Source organism: Budorcas taxicolor, chromosome 1, assembly GCF_023091745.1.
Source record: "Budorcas taxicolor isolate Tak-1 chromosome 1, Takin1.1, whole genome shotgun sequence".
Taxonomy (NCBI): domain Eukaryota; kingdom Metazoa; phylum Chordata; class Mammalia; order Artiodactyla; family Bovidae; genus Budorcas; species Budorcas taxicolor.
In genome coordinates this window covers 136917053-136932136 of record NC_068910.1, presented here as the reverse complement: position 1 = coordinate 136932136, position 15084 = coordinate 136917053, and the positions used below count along the sequence as shown (strand labels likewise).

At 48.2% G+C, this 15084-nt stretch overlaps 1 protein-coding gene across 1 annotated transcript in view; it reads right to left on the bottom strand.

Moving 5' to 3' along the window:
- The window catches only part of XXYLT1 (xyloside xylosyltransferase 1), a 178780-nt gene that overhangs the window by 77145 nt on the left and 86551 nt on the right, over positions 1-15084 (bottom strand). The window contains exon 3 of the mRNA XM_052642338.1: positions 1169-1301. Coding sequence (XP_052498298.1) covers positions 1169-1301 — 133 coding nt within the window. The remainder of the gene's footprint in view (positions 1-1168; positions 1302-15084) is intronic.

Sequence of the window (15084 nt, the reverse complement as noted above, 5' to 3'; positions counted from 1 at the left end):
ACTGGGAGTCAGCATGAGGGTATGCACTGAGAACCAAGGGTGGGTCAGCTCACAGGGCAGCAAAACCCCAGCTCCAGGCTCTGGGGGAGCTATGGCTCTGCCCAGAGGAGGAATAGTCAGCAATGTGGAAGTCTCTGTACCCAGGGTCATGGGCCTGGTTTATAATGAAAACCTGCAGGTGCTTCTGCCTTTCCTTCTCTTTTTAAACGTTTTTAAATTGTAAGACATATATTACACACAAAGGAATACACGCAAACACATGCACAGCCCCTCAAGTGGAGCGCAAAGCACTGCAGCCAACCAGGGGCAATGCCCACCTGGGTCCACGCCCCTCCCACTCCCCACCCACTCCGCAGGTAGCTGTCCCGCTGCCATTTGGGACCATCATCCCTCGGTTCTCCTTATGGCATTTACCACTGCATATACATCCCTAAACAGCACAGGTTAGTCTTGCCTATCAGTGCACGTGGGTACCGTCTGCTCATTTTTATTTCAAGTACTCAACTGGATGAATATATTATATTTATCCATTCTGCTGTCCATGAGCATTGAGCTGTTTTCGGTTTGGGCTACTACAAATGAGGCCACAGTGAATACTCTTGAACGTGTCTCCCGGTTCTCAGTGCTGGAGTTTCTCTATGCTGATCACCTGATAAGGAAAAAACTATATAGAGGAACAAGAACGCACTCTTGACTTGACTGGTCGATGCCAATCTGTGCACGAAAGCTGTGCAGCCTCTCCCTCCCTGAAAAACACTGACAAACCTGCTCCCCCTTACACAGAGGAGGGCTTGCTGGTGACTCAGAGGCCAAGAAAACTTCGTTCATCACCAGACAAGCAAGTTAAAGCTGCATCTCGACACCTCCAGTGTAAGACAGAGCCGGAGATTTTAAAATTCTGAGCTGAACCAGAACCCAAATGGCTGGGCTTTCCACAAGAAAAAATGTCACCAACTCTCCCAAATGAATGAGGTAAGTAAGCATCTATGGTCTTGGTGCAGACCCCGCTGCCCAAACTATTTACTATAAACAATAAGTACAAAAGTGTCCCCAGGATGTTCAGTGCAGAAAGACGGAGACCCATCGATCCCCTCTGCGGAAGGTGGGGGGTGGGGGTGGTAAAAGGCAGGGAGGGTTCCTGGAGGGCAGGCCAGCTGCTCCCACCCACCTGTACACCGGCTGCATCTCCCGCGCTATGCCAATGATGGCGCCTGGCAGGAAGTTGTCGAACTCCTCAAACAATTCCCGGATGTTGGTCTTGTACTTGAGGTCTAGGTCCAGCTGAATTATCCGCAGGATCTCTGGAGGAAAGAACAATACAACAATGAGACAGGGACATACCTCCCGGGAGGCTCAGTCATTAACAGAGAATGAAGTGAAAGGTGCAGAAAGTGTACCGGATTATTCTTGCTATCGCCAAATAACGCAATGGCACCACCAGAAACAAAGGCCCTTCATCTCCCAGCAACCCCAGACTCACTAGAAGCCTTCACAGAAGAAGACAACTGCCTCATAGCTTCCCTCCTGGTCGCAGACACACACGGTAAAACTAGGTGACCAAATTCTCGAGCTTAGATGATTGTCTTGGTGCTTCTCTCTGCGGTACAGGTAGTAAATGACCCATAAGTCATTGTTGCCTCAGCTTCTTATTACTATTTTTGCAAACCAAGATATGTGTGGGGTTAGCATGCTGACCCAGACAGAACCAGCTAAAAGACCTCAGATCCTGTTATGTTTTTAATCCACTGTCTAAAAGACTAACTCAGCTATAATTAGACAGACACCTGGCTCATAAGAGCTGTTTGCTCCCGTTGCCCGCAGATGACTGAGGAGCGAGAAGGGAGGAGAGAGGTGCTGAGCTCATTCTCCATCCTTCATCCAATGGGCCTATCGGAGTGTCTGGGCCGGCAGCGCCAGCAGGGGATCAGACACCAGGCTGACTGGGCCCTGCCCTCAGGGAAGGACACAAAATCAGAGAAGGGTACCTAGTGCTGATGTGACATGGAAGAGGGGCCTCTCAGGGTCAAGTGAGGATGGACAGTAAGTACCCTGTCCTAAGAGAAGCCCTGGCCTGGGAATCAGACCATGTGAGAGCAGATTCCAGTTTTGCGGCCGAGTAACTCTGTGATCCTGGGCGGATTATTTCACTTCTCTAAGCTTCAGTTGTTTCATTTGCTGAAGTGCATATGATGTGATGTGCCTGGTGAGGCTGTGATGCCGAGAAGACTACATAACAGGTAGGGAACATCATCTGGGCTGTAGGCGCCACAGGAAGCCAGGGTCTGGAGAGGAGGGAACTTGCTAGAGCTTGAGGCAGTCAAGGAAGACTTTTAGCAGACGAGGAGTGGTGAAGTAAGAACACCAGGTGCCCGCCTTGGCTCTCCACCAGCCCTTCACCAGCCCAGATGCAGAGCATGGGGCTGTCAGGACCCACGACCCATGGAGACTCCCTAAAGACAGGGACTCCATCTTTGGCATCTCAGCCTCCACCCACTCATAGTGCAGGGCTTGGCATTCAGTAAATGCTCAGGAACAGCTGTGGAATTCAACAGCCATTACCTAGTTTATGGAGAAATCACAGCTTATGATCCAAGAAAAGCTGATTCAGTAGTCCCTGTCCTATTTTCCTTTGTGACGCAGGAACAAAACCTTAGTTGACATCCCATGTGAGTTTTCTGAAAAGAGTAGGTGAGCATCCAGCTGCCCAGGCCAGAGGGCAATGGGCTGCTTCTCGGGCCCCTGTGGGAAGTGGGTGGAGGAGAATGGGCCCCAGGCCAGCGTGGACCCTGCGACCAGCTTTCCTTCTCACTGCCCACACACGCATAAATGTGAGCAAAACTGTTGCCTCCTGCACTAAACACAGCAATCACAATAACCACCACCTAGAAGTTGGGAAGGGTCCTGGAGGGCAGGAAGCCCTTGTGGGAAGGGTGATGACCCTGGAGCCTGGAGGGCTGGAAGCCCTTATGGTGACGTGGCTGCCTCCTGAGAAGCTGCTCTAAACCAGGACGGACAAGAGAGGCCACAGGGCAGAGTCTCGGGGCAGCTGCTGCTCTCAGAGGTGGCCCTGGACAACAGAGGGGAGGAAGCCGATGGCGACCTTCAGGAAGGACACTGTCTCCCAGGAGAGAATGTCTAGGCATGAGTAGCAACCATGCCATGTCATGATGGGTGCCCCCGCCGCACACATCCGCTCCAGCCACTTCTCACCTGTCTACTGGTGCATCCCTTGCATCCCGAGTTCCCTCACCCAAGGTATCAGGCAGCTCTTTTACAAGATAGAGCAGAGCCCTCATGAGACAGGGGCAGGGGAGCACCATCACCCAAGCAGAGAAAGCACAGTATCACGGGAGGGGGAGGGGGAGGGGGAGGGGGGAGGCCTCAAGGATCTGGTGCTAGTTTCGTGGCGTCCTCAGGGCTGTGAAAGAAGAGGAACCCTCATTCATGGCCCTAGGAGACTTCCAATAATATGAGCGATGGCCACAAAAGAACAACACTTTCTCCGAGTGGTTTCTGAGTGTCCAGTATTATTACACAGGCAATAGTTTCAGTTCTCAAAACCACCCAACATAAGTGGAGTTATTCCCACGTTTAGATGAAGGACCAGAGGCCTCTTGTTATAGTTCAGTCACTAAGTGGTATCTGACTCTTTGTGACCCTGCGGACTGCAGCATGCCAGGCTCCTCTGTCCTTCACTATCTGCCAGAGTTTGCTCAAATTCATGTCCATTGAGTCCAACCATCTTGTGCTATCCCACCATCTCGTCCTCTGCAGCTCCCTTCTTCTCTACCCTCAATCTTGTCCACCATCAGGGTCTTTTCCAATGAGTAGACTCTTCACATCAGGTGGCTCAAGTATTAGAGCTTCAGCTTCAGCACCAGTTCTTCCAATGAATATTCAGAGTTAATTTCCTTTAGGACTGAATGGTTTGATCTCCTTGCTGTCCAAGGGACTCTTCAAGCGTCTTCTCTAGCACCACAATTTGAAAGCATCAATTCTTTAGCACTCAGCCTTCTTTATGGTCCAACTCTCACATCCATACGTGACTACTGGAAAAACCATAGCTTTGACTATACGGAATGTTGTCAGCAAAGTGATGTCTTCGCTTTTAAAGGTTAAAAACATAGCCCAAGTCCTTCAACCAACAAGTGTCAGAGCTGGGATCTGAACCTAGGTTGGCTTGACTTGAAAGCCCAGCATGCTCTCCCGAGTAGCCCCTGATTCTGCTCTGAGGAGAGAGGAGCTCCAGGGAGGCAGATTTTGGCTCCAGTGCTACCTGCACAGGGGCTGGAAGCACACAGACGTGCCAAAGACCCTGCAGAGTGACAGCCTGGCCAAATGGGAACTACGTGGAGGTCCCCCACATAAAAGCAGTTCACTATAAAGAAATTCCTGATAGAGGCCCATTCAGTCTGTCAATCAGTCATTCTTCCTTGAAAGCCTACCGTGTGCTGTGTGTACTCTCTGGTTTTTCAAGATCATCTAAATCCCACTTAATCTGCCTGAAGCAGCCGGAAATGCCTCCTTCCCTGGCCTGTCCGGACAGGCCCCGGGCAGAGCTCAAGGACATGAGGTGTCTCTTGAGGAGACCCAGTTCCTGCACTTGGCCAGAGTCCTGGCCTTGTCTTAATACACCCCTCAATAAATCTGAGCACCTTCCCAGTCCAGGGAATGACTGGGAGTGAACTTGGAAAGATCACACACAGCCATAAGATACATGGATTTGAGATGCTTTAATATATTTTGTAACTCCTCCTTGGTAAAGCACCTTTCAGGAAGGGTTTGCTTAAAATTGGGAACACGTCTTTAAAGAGAGCCCTCACCACATGAGGTTACCTGATTAGGAAGGAAAGAGACAGCAGTGCCAGCATGAAGTGACCCCTTCACACCAATGTGAAAGGCTGACCTGGTTGTCACCTTTCAGATCGAGGCAGGAGGACACGCCCTTCTATTCAAGCAGACCGGCCGCTCCCTGAGCACAGCCCGCTCTACCGTGTAGGCAGCTGTCCAGGCAGTTGTCCTTTTATGCAATTGTGAAGTAAGAGGCCAAGTTGTAAATGTCACTGCTGAAAAGAGGAAGATGCTTACCAGGAATGCTGGAATTCATTAGGATGAGATTTGATTTTTTTTAAAGGGCCCGGTTTCTCTGGTATTTGGTATAGTCAACTCTCTATGGGAATTACATCCAGAAGGTTTTACATATAATGTTGAAAGTTGTGTTGAGGATGAAACTAGGGTGATACGTGGAAGTGGCAACCAGTGATGGCCCAGAGAAGATGCTGGTTGGAGGATAGCTGCAATGACAGCAGCAGGACCACTGAAATTTAAGGTACAAATGAATGAGATAATTGCCCCCAAAACAAAGAGAAGATGCAATCTATAAAGCATGGGGGAGGATGCCTGAGCAAAAGGAAGACTGTTGCTTAGTCGCTAAGTCATGTCCGACTCTTTATGACCCCATGGACTATAGCCCATCAGGCTCCTCTGTGCATGGGATTTCCCAGGCAAGAATACTGGAGTGGATTGCCATTTCCTTTTTCAGGGGATCTTCCTGACCCAGGGATAGAACCCATGTCTCCTGCATTGACAGGCGGATTTTTTACCACTGAGTTATCATGGAAGCCCCAAAGAAGGACTGCTGCTTCTGCTGCTGCTGCTGCTAAGTCACTTCAGTCGTGTCTGACTCTGTGCGAACCCATAAACAGCAACCCACCAGGTTCCACAGTCCCTGGGATTCTCCAGGCAAGAACACTGGAGTGGGTTGCCATTTCCTTCTCCAATGCATGAAAGTGAAAAGTGAGAGTGAAGTCGCTCAGTCATGTCCAACTCTTTGCGACCCCATGGACTACCAGGCTCCTTCATCCATGGGATTTTCCAGGCAAGAATACTGGGGTGCGTTGCCATTGCCTTCTCTGAAAGAAGGACTAGTCATCTACAAAACGCAAAAGAATGGCTAGCAGCTCTGGCTGTTGAATGTCCACCAAGTTAAAATTCCATGAGAAGACAGCAAAAAGGTAGAGGACAGAATAATCTAGGATAACAGATTTGAAAAGAAAACCCAATAATAACTGAGGCCTGTGTACAGATGGAGAAACTGAGGACCAAAGAAGAAGGAGGACCTGTCAGGGATCACACAGTCCAGCTAAGTGGTAAAGCTGATCTCAGAACTCAGGTCTTCTGACTCCCTAACTGATGCTCTCATGTTAACTAGCCCCCCTCCCCTGACTCCCAGCACAAGCCATGAAATTCTAGGGAGCAGAAGTCACTGTGTAATGGGCCAGAAGGTTTTATACAAGACTCACCAGGCACCCCACACAATTAGCTCGTGAAGGATTCACCTATTATCCCATGAAAATATAAACCTGAAGATAAATAAGTAGTAGCCAAAGAAAGAAAAGAGATTTCTATGATGCCCAGTTTGTAGTCAACTTGTGGGAATGGGAAAATGGCTCTCTGTATTCTCACATTAACATCAGGCAGGAATTTAAACAAATCTTTTTAGTTGCTAAGTCACATCTGACTCTTGAGACCCCATGGACTGTAGCTCACCAGGCTCCTCTGCCCATGGGATTTCTCAGGCAAGAATACTGGAGCGGGTTACCCTTTCCTTCTCCAGGAGATCTTCCCCACCCAGGGATTGAACCTGGGTCTCCTGCATTACAGGCAGATTCTTTACCTTCCTTGCAAACAAGTCTTTACATTCCTCTAAAAACACACCTTGAGCTGTTAAATTCAAAAGGGGGCAGGAACCTGACTCAGTGCCTGGTGTGAGAGACACAGCAACCACTAGTCCAACACTGTCTGTTCCATGCCTAGCATCCTCTGTTCCGATCAAACCTGTGCATGCCTGGGAATGTGTTTGCTGCAACATCCAATTAGTTGGGTGAAGGGCATTTCAACCAGCCCCTCAGACTTAGTATCTGTGTAAATCACAAAAACTGAAGTGTCAGTGTGTGCCTAGGTCATGTTCTCAGGTAGGAGGAGGCCTGGCTTGTGTGTTACGAAGGGGCCAGTGTGAGCACCTCGTGTTCTAGGAACACGCTTGTGGCTGGTCGTCCTCCTCAGATGAGTTCAGCTCCCTGAGGCTGGTGGCCCAGGCCTTTCCGTAAAGGATGGCTCAGCAGCTGGAGCTTTAAACGCTAGTGTCCATGAAGATGACGGCCCTGGTGACCTGGCCTGGGCCACTCCAGGAAACGGAAGAACTGCTGCCTACAAGGAACAGAAGGTGGTACAGAGGTCACATAGGACTGATGAACATGTGATCACAAGACAGGATCCACTGAATATGTCAACTCAAGCTGGGCAAAGATGCTCAGAACCTGGGTGGCTTTCTGGTCTAAGACACTTCCTCTTGAGCTTCAAGTCCAGAGGATAAAGTAAACAGTGGGGTGCCATCTTCACAAGGGGACAGGTCTGCCCGCCTCACCCTCTCATGATCCAGTTACAGGCTAACAGAGTGGTACCACTCAGTTCTAACAAGCTGGAAAAGGAAAGACAAGATCCCAAGTGCTGGCTCAAAATGTGCTTTCAAGACCTTCAAATCCCCATTACTGCACCACCCTGACTCTGGCCAGCACTGAGGAGGTTCCGATTGTTGTTCTTGGGGTTCAGGAGGTCCACCCCTGCTTCTGTGTCGGAGGCCCTGAGCACCAGCCTGGCTGGACAGTAGGGTCAATTCCTCGGCACAAGTGCCTGCAGAAGGCAATGTCCACGGCCTTACAACCAGCTGGGAGGTTCCCAAGTCAACATTCCCCACTGGAAACTGGCTTGGGACAGATCAGCATCCGCCTCCAATTAAGCCAGCCACAAGGCATGTCATCTGACCATGGATGGAATTACAACCCAGGGTGAGTAATTAAGGATAGCCCCAAACAAACAAAAGGATTTAAAAAAAACCTCCTTTCCTTTCCCCTCCCTTCTCCTATCCCCAGAAACAATAGACACATCTTAACACATACAAAATAACAGAGGTCAGGAAATGCTGAAGAGATAAGATGTGCTTGGTTATGTAAGCACTGGCTCCCATCCTGGGCAGCAGACAGGCCTTCTCCCGGGCAGATGAACCACGCAAGTGCATTCTCTCCTCTTCTGAAAGCCCTGAAAGAGCATCACGGCTTTCCCAGAGATAAAGATTTACAACACATCAGAGGGCTTTCATCTCAGAACATCAGCGCAAGCTTTCCACTAACTGGGAGGGGGCTCGGGGAGGAAGGGAAATTATGACAAGCCCGAGCTACGCAGGGCGTCATGAGCTGGGGACCTGGAAGCAGCTGCTCTGGAAGAGGGCCCTTTCTCACTGTCTGCTTGGCAAGATTGCAGCAATTTGCCACCTGCTTTATCACCCTCTGGAGCTTGTTAACTGCTGCTCAGCAGCACCTCTGACCTGCAGGGGTCAAAGGGGAGCTGAAAGGGGTGGATACTTCCTCCAAGGGTAAGAGGCTCCTGACCGGGGAGGGGAGGAGAGAGTCTGTACGTGTCACACCAGCCACACCAACCCAGCTTCTTTCGCTAGAGGGTGTCAGGCCATGCTTGATGGAGGGGCCTGCCGTCATGTTGCACAGACCCAGCTGTGTCCCTGAGGGGATCTGAGAGTGGAACAGGCTGGGGTGGTTCTCACATCCAACAGGTGGTTCTCACATCCAACAGGGAACTTGGGCCCTCCCAGCAGGGTTTTTACCCACCCTGCAGAGCTCCTTTTCCATCCGTTTTGCCATGCAGGGCCCAGCTGCAGGACAGCTGGCTCACTATGGGCATAGCTGGCACAAAGGAACACAGTGGAATATGCCAAGGGGCCAAGGGCTCAGATTGCTGGGGCTCCTCCAGCCTGGTCAGCCAAATACTCCCTCCCTCCCTCGGGAGGCCTGTGCCAGGCCCATGCTGGGGCTTTACAACCACTGCCTCAGCTCACGAACCTCCACTCTGCTCTGCCTGGCGGGTATCAGGATCTCCCATCTTCAAGTGAGGATGCTGAGGCTCAGAAAACTTTGGCAACTTGACTAGGGTGACCTAGCAAGGAAGCATCAGAGTTGAAAGCAAGCACAGATTTGCCTCACACAGGTTTCTGAGAAAAGCCTTCAGACATCTCTGAAGCCCTTTTTCAAATTCTGTTATCTTTAAAAACAAGACATGCCACCACATCAAGAGTGAAAATACCAAACAGCTCCAGAGCATCTTGGCAGACACGAGGTTTCCCATGGGCCAAGAAGGGGTTTCCCACTTCCCACAGCCACCTCCCTCAAACCACCCCCACCCCATCCTCAAGGACCTTGAAGATTCTTGGGGTTCCCCTTCAGTGAGCAAGGGCCAATGGAGAAGTTTCAGAAAAAAAGAGGTTTCATGCCACAAAATAAGTTGAAAGGAGGTTCTGAAGCCCCATGCTTGCCCTTCAGCCCCACGTTCCCCGGCCTTCGGTCCCTGGAAGCCAGGATGCTGCAGCGCTCAGGTCTGCTGACTCAGAAGTCCCTGGGGCTAAGCGATGCTTCCACATCAGGGGCCAGCCCCCTCCCCTGAGGGAAGAGGGGAAGAGAAAGGAAACAGAGCTCATAAGAGTGATTTATACGACCTGTTAGCAGCTCTGGTGAAAGGCTTTGGGGCCAAGAGGTTGAAATTAATGACCACAGTCAGTTTTATGTATTAACTATACAGCAAATTCTTTCTTCTAGCCCTATTTACCCCTCTCAAAATTAAGCATGGAGTGTTAGCTACAGCTCAGCTATAACATTTTTTACAACTATCAGCTCCTATTTTGTGGACAAAACAGAGCATTATGAAAAGACATGGTTTTTGCCTCAGCAACAGTGCAACATGAGTCTCCAGCCTGAGTACCTTCAGTGACTTGGTATAAATCATATCCTTTAGGATAGGGCAGAATTTATTTCCAACTCAGCTGAAAAACTTTAGGGACATATATAGAAGACAACACATAAAACATCCGGCCTCAATTTTCTTCTCACTTCTCTTGCCAATATGAAATTATAGCTCACGCACTTCTTTATGAAGTTCAATATGCAGGGGAAATTGAATTTTAGATTTGGAAAGCAGAATAGCAGACTATCCGCCCAACCCTCCCCACTTCTTTCATTTCTATTGTATGGAGGTCCCTGGCCCCTGTTGGCTTCCCCATAGCTTATCGCGCTCTGGTATCTGCTACAGACCTTGTTTCTTGTCTCCAAACCTGTAAGCTCTCCTTCCTGCTGGGGGCAGGACCACATTCTGACTTTGTTCACCAACTCTGTGACCATGCCTGGTCTCTGCTCTTTGTGAGTAGGCTTTTTCTCACAGACCCTTGGAGATGGCAGTGGTAGAAAGCAGTCCTCTTTGGACAGCTGTTCCGAGCTGGCCTACCACTGAGATCTGTATCTGCCAGTCCAGGTCAGTCATTGTGCAGGACTCCTGTCCATCGCCTGCCTCACACTTCCCCCCTGCCTGGCTCCTTGCCCCAGTATATCTCCCCTAAACCTGGAATGGTCACTAGTGAGGTGAGCCAAGTCAGACATGGCCAGACCCCAGTGAGCTAGTGCACACCCCAAAACTGTCTCTATCCATTCTGACACTCAGGGCACATTTTCTGCACGCGGCCTGGCTGTGTGCTAGAGCACAATGCTGACCTACGGGTCTCTGAGCAACACCTAAGCAAGCACAAGAAGTTTTGCTTTCAAGGTTCCAGCACCTTGGCCACTTCTTTCTCACACGCTAGTAAAGTAATGCTCAAAATGCTCCAAGCCAGGCTTCAGCAATATGTGAACCGTGAACTTCCAGATGTTCAAGCTAGTTCTGGAAAAGGCAGAGGAACTGGAAATCAAATTGCCAACATCCTCTGGATCATCAAAACAGCAAGAGAGTTCCAGAAAAAGATCTATTTCTGCTTTATTGACTATGCCAAAGCCTTTGACTGTGTGGATCACAATCAACTGTGGAAAATTCTGAAAGAAATGGGAATACCAGACCACCTGACCTGCCTCTTGAGAAATTTGTATGCAGGTCAGGAAGCAACAGTTAGAACTGGACATGGAACAACAGACTGGTTCCAAATAGGAAAAGGAGTACGTCAAGGCTGTATATTGTCACCCTGCTTATTTAACTTCTATGCAGAGTACATCATGAGAAATGCTAGGCTGGAAGAAGCACAAGCTGGAATCAAGATTGCCGGGAGAAATATCAATAACCTCAGATATGCAGATGACACCACCCTTATGGCAGAAAGTAAAAAGGAACTAAAAAGCCTCTTGATGAAAGTGAAAGAGGAAAGTGAAAAAGTTGGCTTAAAGCTCAACATTCAGAAAATGAAGATCATGGCATCCAGTCCCATCACTTCATGGGAAATAGATGGAGAAACAGTGGAAACAGGGTCAGACTTTATTTTGGGGGGCTCCAAAATCACTGCAGATGGTGATTGCAGCCATGAAATTAAAAGATGCTTACTCCTTGGAAGAAAAGTTATGACCAAACTAGACAGCATATTAAAAAGCAGAGACATTACTTTGCCAACTAAGGTCCGTCTAGTCAAGGCTATGGTTTTTCCAGTGGTCATGTATGGATGTGAGAGTTGGACTGTGAAGAAAGCTGAGCGCTGAAGAATTGATGCTTTTGAGCTGTGGTGTTGGAGAAGACTCTTGAGAGTCCCTTGGACTGCAGGGAGATCCAACCAGTCCATTCTGAAGGAGATCAGCCCTGGGATTTCTTTGGAGGGTCTGATGCTAAAGCTGAAACTCCAGTACTTTGGCCACATCATGCGAAGAGTTGACTCACTGGAAAAGACTCTGATGCTGGGAGGGATTGGGGGCAGGAGGAGAAGGGGATGACAGAGGATGAGATGGCTGGATGGCATCACTGACTCGGTGGACGTGAGCCTGAGTGAACTCCGGGAGATGGTGATGGACAGGGAGGCCTGGCGTGCTGTGATTCATGGGGTTGCAAAAAGTCGGACACGACTGAGCGACTGAACTGAATGAGAAGGCTTCTGTATTTTGGCAGCTGTTCTTCCTGGTGTGAACAATAGATTCATCAGTCTTTTCTGGGGCTGAACTGTCTGAGTCCCTTTCACCCAGCAGACTCATCCTTCTCAAATGGAGTCATGTAGCCCACCATCACCCTCAGACTCAAGGCCACGGGTCTCCTTTAGCCTCCTCCTCTAGCTGATACAGCAGGAGGACCTGAAGGAAGTGATGGACACCACCGAAATGCTTACACCAGGAGGTAAGTGGATCAGGAAGAGAAGAGCCAACTTCTCGGGCACACGCCTGACTTCTCCCTGAGACCATGCAGGAGTCAAGGAAAGAGAGGCCCCACACAACATCCCTTGTGCCCAGAAATTTACATCATGGCAACCTGCAAGGGAAAGAAAATCAGTTTCTCCACTTTATGAATCCAGAAATACTTCTCTGAGGCAGGTGAAGATCTACCCACCTTCTTACCTTTTGAAACACGAGGAAAAAAAAAAACTGATTTTCTTTCTAAAAGGTTAAAAGGTTTTACTCTTTTCAGGAGGAACACCTGTGATGGTTTGTAAACTGGCTTGCCAATGATCAAATGGCTCTCCAAGTTTCCCACCCCCTGAGCCAGAAGTTCTGAAAATATGTCACATAATTTTGTTTTTTTATGACACATTAGAAAAAAATAGAAACCATAAACAAGATGAATAGACAACATACAGACTGGGGGAAAATATTTGCAAATCATGCAACCAACAAGGGTTTAATTTCCAAAATATACAAACAGCTCATACAACTCAATAACAAAAAACCACACAACCCAATCAAAAAATGGGCAGAAGACCTAAACAGACATTTCTCCAAAAAAGACATATAGATGGCCAAAAAGCATTTGAAAAGATGCTCAACATTGTTAATTATTAGAGAAATGCAAATCAGAATCCTGATGAGGTCCTACCTCAAACCAGTCAGAATGGCAGGCATCAAAAAGTCTACAAATAACAAATGCTGGAGAGGATGTGGGGACAAGCAAAACAAAAATTTACATTCCTATACTGTTGGTGGGAATGTAAATTGGTCCAGCTGTTATGGAGAACAGTATGGAGGTTCCTTTAAAAACTGAGATAGAGTTGCCATAAGATCCAGCAGTCATAGTCCTGAGTACACACCTGATTCGGTTCAGTTCAGCTGCTCAGTCATGTCTGACTCTTTGGGACTCCATGGAATGCAGCACCCCAGGCTTCCCAGTCCATCACCAACTCCCAGAGCTTGCTCAACTCATGTCCATCAAGTCGGTGGTGCCATTCAACCATCTGATCCTCTGTCGTCCCCTCCTCCTCTTACCTTCAATTTTTCCCAGCATCAGGGTCTTTTCCAATGAGTCAATTCTTCGCATCAGGTGGCCAAAATATGGGAGCTTCAGCTTCAGCATCAGTCCTTTCAATGAATATTCAGGACTGATCTCCTTTAGGATGGACTGGTTGGATCTCCTTGCAGTCCAAGGGACTCTCAAGAGTCTTCTACAATGCCACATTTCAAAAGCATCAGTTCTGTCTTTTACCTCGTTGCAGCCAAGAAAGCAACATGGGTCACCAGCAGCTTCACTGGAGCCATCAAGAAAATTTGGCCAGGATTCTTGCTCTTGCCAGGTCTGCTCAAACTGGCACGGTCTGATCTGGAAATAGTGCCACTAGTGTTTCCGCCAGTATGTGAAGGACACTGGCTTCATTAAGTTGGACTAAACGAACTTCCTTAGATGGCTCATCCAGCACATCAACCTTCAGTTCAGTCACTCAGTCGTGTCCGACTCTTTGTGACCCCATGAATCACAGCACGCCAGGCCTCCCTGTCCATCACCAACTCCCGGAGTTCACTCAAACTCACGTCCATCGAGTCAGTGATGCCATCCAGCCATCTCATCCTCTGTCATCCCCTTCTCCTCCTGCCCCTAATCCCTCCCAGCATCAGAGTCTTTTCCAATGAGTCAGCTCTTCGCATGAGGTGGCCAAAGTACTGGAGTTTCAGCTTTAGCATCAGACCCTCCAAAGAAATCCCAGGGCTGATCTCCTTCAGAATGGACTGGTTGGATCTCCCTGCAGTCCAAGGGACCCTCAAGAGTCTTCTCCAACACCACAGTTCAAAAGCATCAATTCTTCAGCGCTCAGCTTTCTTCACAGTCCAACTCTTCACATCCATACATGACCACTGGAAAAACTATAGCCTTGACTAGACGGACCTCTGTTGGCAAAGTCATGTCTCTGCTTTTTAATATGCTATCTAGGTTGGTCGTAACTTTTCTTCCAAGGAGTAAGCGTCTTTTAATTTCATGGCTGCAATCACCATCTGCAGTGATTTTGGGGCCCAAAAAAATAAAGTCTGACACTGTTTCCACATCTATTTCCCATGAAGTGATCGGAACCAGATGCCATGATCTTCGTTTTCTGAATGTTGAGCTTTAAGCCAACTTTTTCACTTTCCTCTTTCACTTTCATCAAGAGGCTTTTTAGTTCCTCTTCATCAACCTTAGGCGGAAATAATACTAGCTCTTTGTATATAAAATAAAAGTTTTAAAAACTTAAAAAAAAAAGCCTCAGTTTTTCGGTGCTCAGCTTTCCTTATAGTCCAACTCTTACATCCATACATGACTACTGGAAAAATCATACCTTTCACTAGACCTTTGTTGGCAAAGTAATGTCTCTGCTTTATAATACACTGTCTAGGTTTGTCATAGCTTTTCTTTCAAGAAGCAAGCTTCTTTTAATTTCATGGCTGCAGTCACCATCTGCAGTGATTTTGGAGTCCAAGAAAATAAAGTCTGTCACTGTTTCCATTGTTTCCCAATCTATTTGCCATGAAGTTATGGGGCTGGATGCCATGATTGTAATTTTCTGAATGTTGAGTTTTAAACCAGCTTTTTCACTCTCCTCTTTCACTTTCATCAAGAGGTTCTTTAGTTCCTCTTCTCTTTCTGCCATAAGGGTGGTGTCATGTGCATATCTGAGGTTATTGATATTTCTCCCGGGAATCTTGATTCCAGCTTGTGCCTCCTCCAGTCTGGCATTTTGCATGATGTACTCTGCATATAAGTTAAATAAGCGAGATGACAATATACAACCTTGATGTACTCCTTTCCCAATTCAGAAACGGTCCACTG